The sequence below is a fragment of the Miscanthus floridulus genome, chromosome 9 (assembly GCF_019320115.1).
Source record: "Miscanthus floridulus cultivar M001 chromosome 9, ASM1932011v1, whole genome shotgun sequence".
Classification (NCBI taxonomy): Eukaryota; Viridiplantae; Streptophyta; class Magnoliopsida; order Poales; family Poaceae; genus Miscanthus; species Miscanthus floridulus.
In genome coordinates this window covers 108,030,414-108,047,015 of record NC_089588.1, presented here as the reverse complement: position 1 = coordinate 108,047,015, position 16,602 = coordinate 108,030,414, and the positions used below count along the sequence as shown (strand labels likewise).

Below are 16,602 nucleotides of genomic sequence, written 5' to 3'. Positions count from 1 at the left end.
AAAATCTGATATATGTTGGCATAAAGACAATTTAACAATTCACAATTATTTATATAGTCACACAAGAATAAAAAAATAATATGTTATGACACAAAGACAAATAACAAATCACAAAAGTGACAACTCATACTAATAGGTAGTACAACAGTGTTGCTTAAAATCATTTTAAAATTCAAGCATCTAAAATATAGGAGAAGTGATAAATTAATCAGGTACACACGTGACAAAACACACCTTGACCAATTAAAGAGTCTGAAACCACTATACTATTAGATGACAACAGCCGGAGGACCAGCGGAAGCACTGGCAGCATCACTGGTCCTGCTGACGATCCCGGCATGGTTTAGTAATGCCCAGAGGAGCGTGATGAGCTCACCACCACGGGCAATGGAGTCCTTATGCCCTTTCAGATTGTCTGATGATGAGGCGTATAGGATCATCTCTGACCAAAAGTTGGCTAGCAACTTCCACGCTGTCTCCTCGTCGTTGATCGTCTCCACCAGCTGCTTCCCAAGCTTCACGCCATTCTTTATCACTCGACTGTCCAACTTGTCTCCACCCAGCAGTTGCACCAGCTGTCCATAGGACCTTGATGATGACCTAGACAAAGCCTGGCGGACAACCTTCTTGACAGCCACACACCGGCTCTTGCTCCATACATCATCATCAGGGAGGAGCTCGGGGCACCAGATCATGAGGTACACACAGTATCGTGATAGACAAGTGGCAACAGTCTTGTGATTAGAGGTAGGTGAAGAACCTTGGTACCTCACCTCAAGGATGCTCGTGGCGATTTGCCACGTAAGCATAATATCAGACGTGCTCTTGCTGTTGCAGGCCCATAGTAGACTTTCACCTTGTTGACCAAAACGGCAGAGAGATGTTTTTCCATTGCTCAGGTGTCCACCATTATTTCTACAGCTTCGTAGGGCATCGATTATGGAAACCTTCACAGCTGCATCGACCTTTCTGTTGTCGTCGGGCAGATGGAGGAGACTCCTGACAAATCCAAGAGGGGTTGTTCTTGGATGAAGCGGTAGTACTGAGTTTTGGCCTATTTTCTCATCCCAATGCTTCATCATAAGCTTGCATCTACATGTCAAAATATGGACAGCCCATTTGCGCATGGAACCAGAAAGCTCATTGTTTGAAAGGCGGCAAGTGAGAACCACTTTGGTCCAGTTCGAGTAGATATGGGCAACAATGTCCCTCACCTCAGATATGATGACAAACAGTAAAAGCAGAAACAAGGGCACCACATCGAAGTAAAGTATTCCTACATGTAGAAAAGTCGCCTTCTGACAACGGATATGGCACACCAGCTGATAGTTGTAACTGTTCTTACTGATGACTATCATCCACACTCCAAGAAAGATGCAGTAACCTATGGTCAACAGCGAGATAACGATGTTGATGATGGGCAACCAACACTTGGAATATGAGATAGGGAGGGATGAGTAGTAATAATCATGAAGAAAAGAGAGCTCATCCGTAATCACTCCAAATATCCTCTCAGGTGCGCCATCGTCGAGCAACAAGGGCCAGAAAAAGCTGAATGTGTTTTCTGACCCAGCATAAGTGAGCCTGTACCTTGCAAATTGACATCGCAGCAGCTTGAACAATGCAAAAGATAAGCATAAGTCTTTTAGCCTTTGTGGTGTTTGTGCTGGAAGAAGCATGCTATTGCTATCCAACTGCTGCCAAACTCTGTCAAGAGTCTTCAAGCCAATGGCTCTGTGCGATGTTGACCCTAATGAGTCATCCTTGAACACATACCCTTGAGGTTGCTTTTCCACCTGTCTTGTCTCTTCTCCCATGACCAATAGACGGGGAGGCGCATGCTCGCTTACCGTTAGAGGTAGCTGTTGATGCACGTACCGAATAACAAGGCGAGGATTGCGACCAAAAGCAAAAGATTGACGTGCCCTTTTTACAGCATAATATTTGAATACCAGTTTGGCAACAGTGAGAGCAAAGAGTAAGAGTTCAAGGAGATAAAGAACAACGAGGACATACTTGAGGTAATTCCCAATGACCACTGTAAGGTGGGTGATACCAACGTATAGGGTCCAGATGCCCTGAGCAAACAGCTCAATAGGTGGACCTGTGCTTTGACCTTCTCTGTCGTCAACAGCAACTACTACGCTGGTATTGATCATTACGTTCTGAACAAGTAATGCCCATGTAACCACCAGGACCGAGTGTTTGGCCGGATTGCACAATGCGACCAAGGCAGGGCTTGACTTCTCCAAGTCATTGAGCCCATGGGCAACCATGGTAGAAACTAATACAGTGCTACTGGAGACAACAGATGAGATGATAGGCAAGAACAAAGTGGTGGCACCAAGGAAGATGAAACGGGTCAAAGGGTGGTGGCGGTAGCGTTGGCCATAGGCACATATCCCCACAATGACTCCCGCCATGATGGCACTAGCAACCAGCAGTGCGTCCACCCGCCACAACTTCTGATCAGTATCTCTGCGGAAGGAGTGCAATACAGTTTGGTTGCATTCGGCAAATCCAACATTATCATATTCATACAACTTTGAGAAAAAATGGCTTTTCAATCTAGGTAACATTCAGTCCCACGCTGAATCCACTGACTTGGGCCTGCTGATTTCCATGTTTCATGATTAGAACAAGAGGCACTTATATGTAACTAAATTTGAGCAAGCTTGCATGTACATAAAACTAAAGCTAGCTTATATAATAGAGTAGAGCTACATAATAAAAAAAGATTTTTGCAAAACAGATAACAATAAAGGCAAGCGTGTAACTAAAACTGATGAGCAGCAAGCTAGCAGAATCCAATCAATCTCAGATTTTTTATGTTAGGTTGTTTATATTTCAAAAACTAATTAAATGCAGTGCTCCATGTATATGTATATAAGTTGCGAGTGATTACATACTAATTGATCAGCTAGCTGTTTATGTAATACGGAGACAAGATATTACAGGGGTTACCCTATGATGGGTTGTGAACTTGTGATGCAGCTCAACGACCAGTGCACCCCTGGCTTCTCTGATGCGGCCGTGCACCCCTGGCTATTTAATGAGCAGCTGTGCCATTAAGCCTGCCACTGTTAATGGTTTCCAAAGGCGGCCTTCCTAAAGATGCTGCTTCTATTATTGCACTATCAGCAGAGGTGGCACACCTAGTATACCCGCGTTTGTTAATCATTCACAGAGGTGAGCCCTTCACAAGGCCGTGCCTCGCTGTTTCTAGAGGTATGTCACGTCAGCTAGCTATATTTTCCTTCTTTTTTTTGGGTGGGTGGGGGGGGGGGGGGGGGGGGGGGTGGACTAGCTAGCTATATTTTCCGTGATATGTATTTGTTACGTGGGTAGTACGTTCGAGCCTTCTTGAAGCAGTCGTGCATCTCGATTTTATTATTTGGACTTTTTTTCAACTGCAGCCACTATGTCCATGTCATATCATTAATGGATGAAGCTCAGCCACTCGTGCCCGTTCCCAATTGCTCATTATTTGGAATTTTTCAACTGCAGGATCCTTCGAAGGTCAGTTATCACCTAGTACCACATCGCCGACAAGCTAGCTTGACTTTGCTTGCCTATATACTGACCATACCTATCAAGTTGTGAGGAGACCGAATGGCGTGCCGCAAACTCCTGGTCGTCATTGACAACGCCTGCACTACAATGCTGACAAAGTCACATGATAGGTAAGTTCTGTGAGATAAACCAAAATGGTTTAACCTCACACGGTGTAACTTTTTTCTCTCGATCGGACCTGGAGTCCCGTTTTTCATTAAGAGGAAGATAGAACAACCAACGTTTACAAGGGCGAACAGCAGCGGTGGCGAGGAGCCATCAGAAGCTGCTAACCAGGAGGCCTAGCTACTGGATTTAAGTACAAGATATTACATTGCAGACAAATTTTGCGACCATAGTGGAAACAAGGCCGAAAGACTAGAGAAGCCTGCTAAAGACTAGAGAAGCCTGCTTCAATCCAGTCTTCGGCTTCACGAATGACCGCCGCAACAAGGCCCTCAATCCCGGCCACGGTATAACACCGCAAAACAAACCTTACTTAAGGTGCCACCAAGAATATAACAACTAGGGTGCACAACAGAACTTCGGCAGCATCTCCTATATGACAGAGTGTATCGTGGAAGCATTAACATGTAGAGAGATATAAAAGACACAAAAACAAGATACAGCAGCAGCCAAGGTCCATGACGAAACTGCCCAGCAAGAACCACAAGTCGATGTTAAAGTTGACCAACAACAGAGACTAAATTCTAGAACTCTTATTATTACAGAACACGTTTTGCTCATGCGACGCCTGCTGCTATCTTTCCACACTTTATGCGAAGCTTTCTGCTATCTTTCCACCCTTCGATCAAAGCCACACAACTTCCTCAAAAATATAGAAAAAGGGGTGTGAGACGTGAAATCTCAGCAAGTAAACTACATTAACAAGCTATTTGAACAACAATGTCATTAAGCATCAATTGAATCTTCAATTATGAGTAATCCAATAATAAATAGTGAGAGAACGAACAAGGTCCAAAGATAAAAACAACTACCTTTCCCTGCAACAGCATCAAAAAGCCTTTTGGTACAAATAACAATCACAAATAAATCCTGAAGCGTACGGATACCAAAGTAGTTTTCACCAAAGAGTATTCCTAGGTTATCAAATCAACAGGGAACATGAGTATATTATCTATGGCACAGGTTCGTCTAAGGACAAGATATATGATCGGCGAGGATAGAGAGAATTCTTAAGGGTTATGAACCACTACTACATAAAAGTACATCACTGTCAGGTCGGAACCCCCATCACTGCTGGAATTGTGTCAAGCAGAAGACAATCGACAATAATGGGGGTGGCCTATCAATACCATTTTGTGGACCCGGCATAGATATCATGAGTATCACTGCCGGGTTAAAGTATGTCCCGACAGTGATATCATGAGTATCACTGCCGGGTTGAAGTATGAACCAGCAGTGATATCATGGATGTCACTGCTGGGTCATTCTTAGAACCGGCATTGACACTCATAACACCACTGCTTGCTCAATATATCACACCCGACAGTTATTATTATAACACACTAGACAATTATAATGCACCAGAGACTTCTCATTGCCATCATATTTCTCACAAGATAAGATATGTGAATACATCAGAATTAGAAAACCATATATACATACTTAATAGGTACGGTAGAGATGAAGTCATTACAAACCAAAGTCTCACTCTTACACTCTTATTACAACTAAGTGGAGGACACCAGCTACTACTGGTTACCACATGCCATGACATAGTACGTATAGACAATACTACTACAGAATCCTCATCACCACCAGTTCCAAAACCCTCATTACCGCCGGTTTTGGCCCTTTGGCGGTGATACTAAACTTGCAAGTGGAGTCAACAATAATAACTAATATTTATCAATTTTCCTATAGCCTGTTAGAGCAGTGGTGCATAGTTATGACATTATCAATAAGTAATATTTATCAATTCTCCTATAGCCCGTACCCTCCCCAGCAATGGCACTAGAATATGCTTGTTGGTATTTCTTGATGTGAGTTTAGAAGATAGGAATTCTGCCGTCAAGCTTTCATACTTCACTGCAGTGCAATTTCTTTCTATAGCTAACCTCATTTGAATAGTTCAACATTTGGTCATGTCATGTGCCATCCTTTTCTTACATGTCACATTGATAGTTGTCCCAAATTTATTTCCCAGACAGAGATGTTATCTATAATACTTTTCAAAGATAAAATATTTTTAGTCATTTGAATAGAAAAAATGTAGTAATCATTTAAAATTTTGACCAGGTTCCTGTTGATGATTTGGCCACTACTGCAGATACTCATGCCTTATTTAACGACTTCCATCCCCACAGGATGGAAGGCGCACCAGGCAACCACGGCAAACTGCAGACAAACCACAATAAAAACCAACACCTTGCTGAAGAATGAAGATCCATATGATGATTCCCAGCCTATGTACATGGCAGATCTCCATGCTCACTCTTATCACCGATATCCTCTTTGTCACGTCCAGCTCTCCATCTACTACACCTAGCCACCGTGATTTCTTGGCGCTCTTATCCCTCAAATCCCACATAACAAGTGAAGCACTGTCGTCATGGAATGCAGCAAGCAACGACACCAGCAAACCAGTTCCTAATTTCTGCAAATGGACTGGTGTGACTTGCGGCGACCGTCGCCACCCAGGCCATGTCACTGCCATACATCTGCATGGCTATGGCCAAGGAGGCACCATCTCTCAAGACATCGGCAACCTCACATACCTCCACTTCATTGATCTGTCGTCCAATAACCTGGTAGGTGATATTCCGTCCAGCCTTGGCAATTGCAGAAAACTCCGTACTATAAATTTGAGCTATAACCAGTTCTCTGGCTCTGTCCCTGCTACTCTGAGTCATCTATCAAAGCTCACAATTTTCGAGGTCAGCAACAACAATCTGACTGGTGAAATTCCCACGACGCTATTAAATGTCACAGCACTAATGTTCCTTAGAATTGGGGGAAACTCCTTTCAGGGCCAAATCCCTAGCTGGCTGAGCAACCTAACATCATTGACTCAGTTATATCTTGCTAAAAACAACTTCAGTGGCAACATCCCTGCAGATTTATATAAGTTAACTAACCTTTCGATCTTCGATGTAATGAGTAACAACCTTGACGGCCTGGTTCCTCCATCACTCTTCAATATTTCTTCTATCACTGTCATACATCTTGGCTTCAACCAACTTGCAGGATCCCTGCCACTTGATATTGGCTTTAAGCTTCCCAAGCTAATTGTTTTGGCCACATTTGAGAACAATTACTTTGAGGGCCCAATACCAGCATCCTTATCAAATGCGTCTGAACTCCAATATCTGCTGCTTGCTAGAAACCGATATCATGGTTTGATCCCACCGTATATTGGTATTCATGGTAAATTGAAGTTTTTTTCGGTAGGCAAAAATGAACTACAAACCACAAAGCCTAGGGATTGGGAGTTTCTCACATCCTTAACCAACTGTAGCAACTTGGAAAGAATAGACCTCCAACAAAACAACTTTGAAGGTGTTATGCCAGTTAGTATCGCCAACCTATCTCGAGAACTCCAGTGGCTTACAATTGGCACAAATCACATAGCCGGGACCATATCTTGGGTAGGGATGTTCCAAAACCTTACATTGCTTACCCTTGAGGATAACCTATTCACTGGCACCCTACCTATAGCTATTGGCCAGCTTTCTAGCCTCCAACATCTTGATCTGTCTCATAATGGATTTGTAGGGCAGATTCCACAAACATTAGGCAATATCACAGTACTGAGTAATCTTTCTCTATCTGACAACTTTCTGAACAACAGCATTCCAGAAAGCCTAGGTAAATTAACGCATATTGAATCCATGGATCTTTCTTGTAACCTGTTGAGGGGCCAAATCCCACAGGAGATACTTAGTATTCCTTCCCTGACTATACTTCTGAACCTTTCCTCAAATGATCTAAGTGGGGCAATTCCAACACAGATTGGGCACTTGAAGAGCCTCGGTATAATGGACCTCTCAATGAATAAGCTAGATGGTGAAATCCCAGAAGCTATTGCAGGCTGTGTCCAACTGCGCTTCCTATATTTACAAGGAAATCTACTGCAAGGACAGCTCCCAGAAGGGCTGAATAATCTGGTAGCGCTGGAAAAAATGGATCTCTCGAGCAACAAGTTAACGGGACCAGGGAAAAATTTATCGGCCGAAATCTCCCGATATTTCCGATATATCCTTTTTATCCATAGGTGCCGATAAGAAAATTTCTATCTTTTTCGTATAAATTTTATTTAAATTTATTTAAATGTACTTAAATTCAAATTAAGTTTTATTTAAATTTGGTCCGATATTTCCGATATATCCCGTTTATCCTCTTTATCTGTGACCTCCGATAAATTTTAATTTCCGAAAATGAAAACCTTGAACGGGACCCATACCCAAATTTCTAGAGAGCATGAGGTCTCTGAACTATCTAAACCTGTCCTTCAATAACCTATCTGGTCCTGTGCCAGATACAGGTGTCTTTGGTAATGCCACTGGATTATCAGTCACAGGGAACGTCATGCTATGTGGTGGTCCTCCATTCTTGCAACTCCATTCATGCCCATCTATACCTTCTCGCAAGGCTTCAGCACATCGATTGCACATATTTATCTTTGGAGCTATTGGATTATTCATCTTTTGTGTATGCTCCCTAATTGCTTATTGCTTTATTAAGAGAAGGACCACATCAACTTTTGTTCATCGTGAGTACCTATATTCTTTAATGAGGAGCATGAGAGAATATCCTATGCTGAGCTACATGAAGCAACCGGATCATTCTCTCCAGCAAATTTGATTGGTTCTGGAAGCTCTGGCAAAGTGTACATTGGAAATTTAACTTTTGGTGAGAATTTAGCTACTGTAGCAATCAAGGTTCTTGATCCTGGCCAACAAGGAGCCAGTAGAAGCTTTTTAGCTGAGTGTAATGCTCTAAGGAGGATCCGCCACCGGAAATTGGTGAAGGTGATCACCGTGTGCAGTAGCTTGGACCATAATGGTGATGAATTCAAGGCACTTGTCCTAGAATATATTTGCAATGGAAGTTTAGATGAGTGGCTGCATCCAGACAAAATGACAGATAGCATCACCAGAAGAAGTCTAAGTTTGATGAAAAGACTCAACATTGCTCTTGATGTTGCAGAGGCATTGGAATATCTTCACGATCATATTGATCCACGGATAGTTCACTGTGACATTAAACCAAGCAACATACTTCTAGATGATGATTTGGTTGGACATGTTACAGACTTCGGTTTAGCTAAGATAATATCGTCTGAAGCAGGCAACAAAAACCATCCTGGAACTGAAGGCAGCTCATTTGCAGTTAAAGGCACAATTGGATATGTCCCCCCAGGTCAGTAATGAAACTGCTGTTGACGCATATGAATATGTTGCTGTTCTGAAGATTATTTATCTGATAAACTGATAATATTAAATTTTTATGTGATCTAATTATAATCTAGCCACTGAAATTTCCTTTTCTGTATATCGCAGAGTATGGATCAGGATGTGATGTCTCCACGGATGGTGATACATATAGCTACGGGATACTCCTGTTAGAAATGTTTACTGGAAGAAGGCCAACTGACAGTTTCAACGATGGTGTGGCAAATCTTGTCAGCTTTGTGAAGATGGCTTATACTAATAATCTACTGGAGATACTTGATGTTACTGCCACATACAGTAGAAACACAGACACCCAAGCTATCCTAGATATTCTCGTTTATCCAATATTTAGAGTTGCTTTCGCATGTTGCAATGACTCACCAAGACAAAGAATGAAGATGCACGACATAGTGGAGGAGTTGAATGCTATAAAAATGGCATGCGCTGTTGAGATGCCATACTCATAAATTACGGGCTGACACATGAACTAGGCTGGCAATAAGATGGTTCATTTTAGTCTACAAGCTTGCTAATATCCCTTGTGAACCTCCAAGTTTGCTAATTTCCTTGTGAACCTCCGATTTGTAAAAGGACTTTTATTGGTGATTCTTAAGTCAAGTATATTGCCACTGATTTTTACTTTACATATGTTTAATTTTTTTTAATCGTCGATACCTAAATAGGAATCGATCAACAATAGGCCAATGAAACCAAACTAAAAATACATCGCCAATACTTCCTGCCAATCCATCCATCAGCCACATCAAAAATCTGCTGCAGATCATCAGTCGCACGGCATAAAGAACAGGCCACTAGCGATCCATCCATCAGCAAAACGGAAGAACACTGGCGAACTAACTGCGGGAGCTCTGGAGCACTGATCCCGGTACATGGGCGGCGCATCTAGGCTACATAGAAGTTGAAGGGGCATGCACTACGTTGTTCGAGCACGGTATGAATGTCTCATATTGCAGACTTAGTTTACCTTCTCAAGCACGACTATGTTTTAACACTTATCTCCTGCAGTAAAAAAATGTATATATGTACTTCTTCTCCAGTTCGTTGGTAGTGAATGAAGTTTCTCTCTGCCTAATATCACTGAGAATATGCCTCAAAAGATATGATTTAGAATTTGACACTATGGTGAAGCAACAAAAATTGTTCAGATTGAGTCTCCATGTCTTTTTTCCCCCTTTCCTCTACTTCAATGTCCCATCCTTGCATACAAAAAACATATAAATCCAGATATCATGTACAACGATTATTTTCAGAATGCTATTTTATTTTATTGTGTTTTAACCATTGTGGCTACATTCTACAACTGCATTTTTCCACTTCCACACCAGACGACAAACATCATAAGTGAATGAAATATACTGATGAATTCACAATAAATGGCCTTTTGACATTTGAGGTCCACCTGCCAATGACTAAACTTTTGTATTTTTGTTTTTTATGCCCCTATCTCATGGCCAAAAACGTCACAATGGATGCTTCTTGCGGGACATGTTGAGCACCTTGCAATGGGAGTGGAAGTAGAAGCTACTCACAAGTCACAAAGGTTGGGCTGCATGCCAGGCAGTATTTAGGGAGGAGCGGCTAGACGTGTAGCCTATGTTGCACTACTGCAGGCCTGCACAATATCTTTGTTCCCTTGAGAGCAGTGCACCACTCCAAGGTCTTTTGCACAACCAAATGGTTGAAGCGGCGGTGGCTGGGTGCCAGTTGCGAGGCAGCCACAACGCTAGTAGACAAGTGTGGGAGAGATTTTGGCTTCCACCAACACTTATTAGACTTGTACTTTGTGCCCATGCCACTATACTTGTGCTTTTCCCAGTGCTTGAACAACCCTCCGGCAGTGGGAGGTGGCAAGCAAGTGTTCGCACCAAAATTTGGTTGTTTCCTGCTAATATAGGAAAACCAAGCTAGCCAGTGAACTTGAAGCTTTGTGTGAAGGCTGATTTAGAGGGAATGGAGGGGGAGATGGCTTGGGTGACTCACCATACTGTGGGTATGCTCCATGTGCAGCAGCTTGCACTAGGAAGGCTTTGGAAAGGAGATCGACCTCGAGACACCACCATGAACACGAGGAAGAAAATGAAGCTTGGGGCTTCCATCTCTGACTTTGGCGAGGTTGAGAGCGTGGTTGTGGTGGGGAAGCTCGTCGTTGGCTGGCTCCTCCAGCGTGGTGGACTCCTCCTCCTCCTCCTTCCTCTCCTCCTCTTCTTATTCTTCACACAATTCTAGTAGAAAGCTTAACTACTACAACTAGTGAGCTACACAAGTCAAGCAACTAAACTACTCTACTCACTAGATAAGAACTACTACTACAAAAGCAGCAACAAGCAAACGCATGTAAAGTAAATGCAAGTGTAGGAGTGAACAAACCACCGAGGACAAGAGACACAATGATTTTTATCCTAAGGTTAGGTTGCTTGCTGGCAACTTAATCCCCGTTGAGATGAGTCCTTTAGACTATCGCTTCACAAGCCTCGCAAGTACACTAGCTCGTCCCCCAACTTGGACACTTGTTGCAGAAGTCGGCTTGTCACCAAGAACCACTTCAATCCTCCTTGATTATACTAGAGTTGCTCCTCTTGTACTTCTGCAGGGATGAGCACCAAGAGTAACAAGAACTCTATTGCGAGAACGATTCACCAAGTACCACTAGATGCAAATTCTCAATGCAAGGCACAAGAAACTCTCCAATCTCACACAAATGCAATCTCTAGAAAAACAAGTGAGTGGAGTGTGTTTTTCAATCCCAGGGTATGCGGAGTGATGAATATCTAACACTAGGGTTATGAAAACCCATGGATTAGCACCATGATAGCATATTTAACCCCTTGACCGGTTCTCCTAATCGGTTAGGGGCTAGGAAGCTACACCCAACGGGTGCACTCGTGCGCCCCTATTGGGTCTCGACCAGAGCCCATGGGCCTTGAGCCTCCATCTCCGAGGGGCTCTAGTTGATGGAAGTTGGCTCGGGAGTTGGGCAAGAACCCAGGACAGCCTAGGACGTCATCACCCGAGGGACCCAACTGACCAAATGAGGCTCAATAGGGTGGCTTGGGCAGATGTCGCAGAGCTCTCGACAAGACCCTACCACAATGGCAAGAGCCTCACACCTCGCAGAGGCACAGCTCCCTTCTCCTTAGCGTGGAGCTGCCCGCTTATTTTTATGATGGGTCATGCTCGAGGTAACACATAAGGGACAAAGGAGGTGCCAGAACCCCTAGGCTTTGTCTCCATTGGCGTGCAAGGAATGTTAGAGGGCGGGCGAGCTAGGGAGGGTTGGAACGATGAGCTCTGGACCTGCCACTGTCATCTGCAAAAGCTACCACGGGCAGTTTCTACGTTGTCGACCACAACCACACCTGGAGCAGTGATGCCCCCAATGGCTCAAAGATGAAGACAACGTAGCTAGAGCACTCGGATGGATGTCAAGGAAGCTAGAGAAAACCCCAAACTTTGTATGCCCCTTGCCCTTCGAAGATATAAGGATGGGCAAGCGAACCCTTAGCGAGGATGGACCCATCAAACACTCGATCAACAAATTGTACTCATTCCCAAAACCCTATATCAGAGCGAGCCATATGCTCTCCTACTCTCTCTCTCTCTCTCAATTATAAAAACTCACTTGATCATTCTAACATGAAGAACTCTCTACTAGACGTAGGGCTTCAAAGCTCGAACAAGGATAAACCTTCTTATGTCTTGAGTGTTAGCAACAAAAGTCCCAACCATTCATCACTAGCCATGGTACATGACAGTTTGGTCACTGGGTAGTGTTGACGGTCATTAACACCAATTATAAATCGTCAATATAACCTGCATATATACTTGATTTCATCACCAAACATAGGAATAGGGGTTTAAACTAATGAATTCCATGAGCTTTGGTGAATATGTGAATGTAGGAGGATTTATCCATAAAACGGCCCCTGGGACCACTGTCATACTGTCCAAACAAGCAAACTGACACTAGAAAGAGATTCGGCTCGCGAAACCTACAGAAAACAATTCAAGACAGAGTCTAGAAGCTTCCACCAGAGGGTGGGGCCCACATATTGTAGAGACAGGCCGGCCGGCCCCACCTATAAGCTGGCTGGCCTATGGGTCCCACCGGTCAGCGTCTCCTTTCTACGTTGGTTTCCCACCACCTTTGAGAGTCCATCTCTGCCATTGATCAAGGTCGGTTCATCCAACGGTGATCGAGGGAGTTGACGTGGATCGATGACGTGGTGATTCCGTGCCCCCTACTCCACCTCGATTCCTTACCCCCTACTCCACCTCGGCCTATATAAGGACACCCAGACCCCCCCTCCCTGGAGCCATCCTAAAACCCTAATTCATATTCTCCTCGTCATGAGTCAGCTACCAAGAGAAGATTAGTTCTCCATAGGATCTAGTCTTGTAAATAATAGTGAGATGGAGAGTGAGGGAAGAGTTTGGAGGAGGTACCAGCCTATCAGTGCTCTCTCTACGTGTCGGTGTTTCATAAACCAGACTATTAAATTTATACGATTGCCACGCTGCTCTAGGAAGACAATGGTAGCATCCAATAGACACGAGGATTTATACTGGTTCAGACTGGAGCCCGACATCCAGTCTTAGAGATGATCGAGTGCGTGTTTCTTGCTTGAATGCTCTGAAGTTCTTACAATGGGGGTGCAAGAATGGTGAAAGAGGTGGTAGAATCTAAGCTAGACGAGGGGCAACCCGAAGAGAAGCTCTAGGAGCCCTACTGCTATGAATGGAATGGTAGAGGATGAAGAATGTGAAGATGTCCCCAGGTGGGTGCCCTGGCTACCCTTATATAGAGTTTGGAGCCAGGGCTTGATACAAAGAGGAGGTTCCCCTGACCGAAGGGTTACAAGCATGAGGAAGGTCCTAACTAACTTGGCTTGCAAGCTACACCCTCTTTTGGTGTCCGTCTGGGCGTGGCCATTGTCATGGTCTTGTGCCACATTGTGGCAAGGCGAGACGTGCTGCTACTATGCCGACTATGGCGGGCACAGTAGGCACATCGGTGGTTCGTCAGCAGTCATATGCAACACGGTGTTCATCATGGTCTTCATCGCCGCTTCTAGGTTCCCTAGGATGTTGTACCCATAGCAGGTAGCTGCCCTGGGTCATCGCTCGTCTGGTCATTTCTCGGGGCTGAGGGCCACGACCCCGATCATCGGGGTAGGGGTTTTCAACCGGCTTGGTCAGCATCTGCGCTGAGACTCTTGTCGTGGCTCCCATTCTACAGTGGGTAGGACTATATACCTGCCTGGTTGGGCCATGTCTGGTCGGTGGTCATCGTACCCATCGTTGCCGCCTCGAGGTGGTGTTGTCTTGTCTATGCAGCATGGCATAGGGTTGGTGTCTGACTGGGCTGAGGTGGCTACTCTTGCCTTGGCCCTTATGGGGCTAGTGCGGCATGCTTGCCCCTATCAGGGTAGGCTCGCTTGGCAAGGCGCAACCTATTTCTATCTCTTTCGAAGGTCATGACAGAGCGAGGTCGTACACCTTGCGAGAATGGTGAGACCAAGGTAGGTGGAAGGGGTAATGAATAACCTTGACCTTAGCACCTGGCCTAACCTATTTGGCTTTTGCTAGGCTTCGAATGTTTGGGCCTTTGTTTGTTGCTGCGTTGTGAGCTATGCGGCATGCCATGTAATCGATGCCTTTTGATACCCTGGGGTTATAACCTTGACAGTATCCCCCAAGCATTTTTGCGATCATGAAATGATCGTGAAAGTGCTGGTATGCACGTACGTCGCGGCGCGGACTCACGGTCATAGCTTATTCGTGCTCCGTTGCTCGGCTCCTTGCTGGTCGATGTATTTAATGTGGTGAGCAGCCGTCATTTTTCGCTTTGTCAGGGCGTCCCGATGATGCGGTACTCAACTATCATGTCTGTGGGCTGTGCATCGGGGCTTGCATTTTAGGTGGAACCGAGTGGTCTCATCGATGTTGTACCGGCCCTGCCTTTAAGAAGATCTTGATTTTTCCCGATCTTTCATCCCTCCTATTGCTAGCCACGTGGCGATGGAGTCTTAGGCTATTCAATCCGCCCTTTGGCATATAAGTGAGGGCCTTCCTCCATCCTGGGTACCTCTGGCACCAAGATTCCTTTGGCCCCTTCGAGGGGCTAAGCTCTGATGGGGGAGTGAGAAAGGTCTTTGAAGCAAACCGCGTGGTATTTGGGCATGCGTCCTGCTAGAGACCATCTGTGGCGGCCAAAGGCTATCATTGCTAGTTCCAATAGTCGATGCTAGAAGGAATTTTGCGAGTCAGAGGGTGAGGGTTGAGCAATGACTAGTGTCGCTCCTGGCTCCCCTTGGAGGCCTATGCACTGGTCATCGGCCCGCACGGACTATCAAAGGGACAGGAGGAGGATGAAGCAGTGCTTCCCCGTCACTCCACCCCCATTAGATGGGCGACACAGCCGTATTGCTATTGTTGGCTGCCCCTTCCTCTAAAGCCAGAGGAGTTATGGTGGCACTCCTACGTGTTGCTCCTCAGAGGCATGATGCCGTCCTTGGCGGCGCTTGGCCCTGGTTGTCAATTGGCTTCACCATCATGGTGACACCTTTCATTGACATTTTAGCGGCGTGGCTGCTTTTGTTCCTGCTAGAGGAATTTCCTTCTAATGCCTCTTGCAGTCTATGCCATGAGCCCCTAAGCCATGGGTTCAGGGTTGTCCCTTTGGCCCCAGCTCGTTTGGAGAGGCTATTTTGTCCCAATGTTTAGGGGATCGTTCCCCCGACCTCTTTCTATGTAGTCGCGAGGTTTCTTGCAGTTAGGCATCGGCTCGTAGGTCTTGGACCCTTTCGCTTTACCTTGTGATCGAGCCATGATCACGTTTTGGGTTTTGCATTGTGTGTCACCCTGGCCTTTTGCTCCATTGATCTCTCTAGAGAGGTCATGAGCCCCTAACGATTTATGGGTCTCTAGAGCATGCCTTAGGTCTAAGACCTAGGACATAGGGAGGAGTTAGCCGTGGCTTGGCTCTGGCTTCCTTCGGGGTCACGGGGACCCTACTCTGTCTTTTCCTAATGTCCTTACTAACCCTGAGAGGTCATGTTGCCTTGTTGAAGGCGGGTTTGTTTTCGACCCAAGCGGGGAGAGGCATGTCCACCATAACCACGTGGTCGGAGCGGTGTGCCTCATCGGGGTCTATGGGTAATTCGAGTGGAACCCGATATCCTCCCTAATCTACATGGAGTTCGGCTGTGCCTCACATGAGATGTCCCATAAATCGTCGGTCATCAATCATGTTGGTCCCCAACGGCCTCTGCAGCGGCCAGTGGGCAAGATGCCTCCCCCCAGAGGGTATCAACCCGGGAGACTTCGAAGTGGATGACTCCAAAACATGGAGAGATGGTCATGTGGCTCTGCACCACCGATTATAGACGTGGGGACCCATCTCCTCCCTGCCCCTATCGCTTTTGTGGCCTCGAGCCCTTCTATGGGCTGGCCCAAGAGTGAGTTTCCTAAGTACGATGCGGGGTCATGATTGCAGTGGGCCACTCGGCACACGATCCCCGGGGGGCGGTTGGCCTCCCCGATCACATCGTGGCATGATAGTGATTGCTCGCGAATGGTCATGTGCTGCGAAGTGTGGACACATAAATTGAAA

General features: G+C 45.4%; 1 protein-coding gene and 1 pseudogene across 1 annotated transcript; one reads left to right on the top strand and one right to left on the bottom strand.

The window, feature by feature from the left end:
- Window positions 1-269: 269 nt before the first annotated feature.
- LOC136480527 (uncharacterized) lies at window positions 270-2,423 on the bottom strand. The gene has a single exon (XM_066478044.1). The coding sequence runs from the start codon at window positions 2,421-2,423 to the stop codon at window positions 270-272; it is 2,154 nt and encodes a 717-aa protein (XP_066334141.1).
- A 3,479-nt stretch (window positions 2,424-5,902) lies between these two features.
- LOC136484088 (probable LRR receptor-like serine/threonine-protein kinase At3g47570) lies at window positions 5,903-9,613 on the top strand (annotated as a pseudogene).
- Window positions 9,614-16,602: the final 6,989 nt, after the last annotated feature.

Coding starts and splice junctions, on each gene's coding strand:
- LOC136480527 (XM_066478044.1), bottom strand. CDS start 2,423: ATGGCGGGAGTCATTGTGGGGATATGTGCCTATGGCCAACGCTACCGC.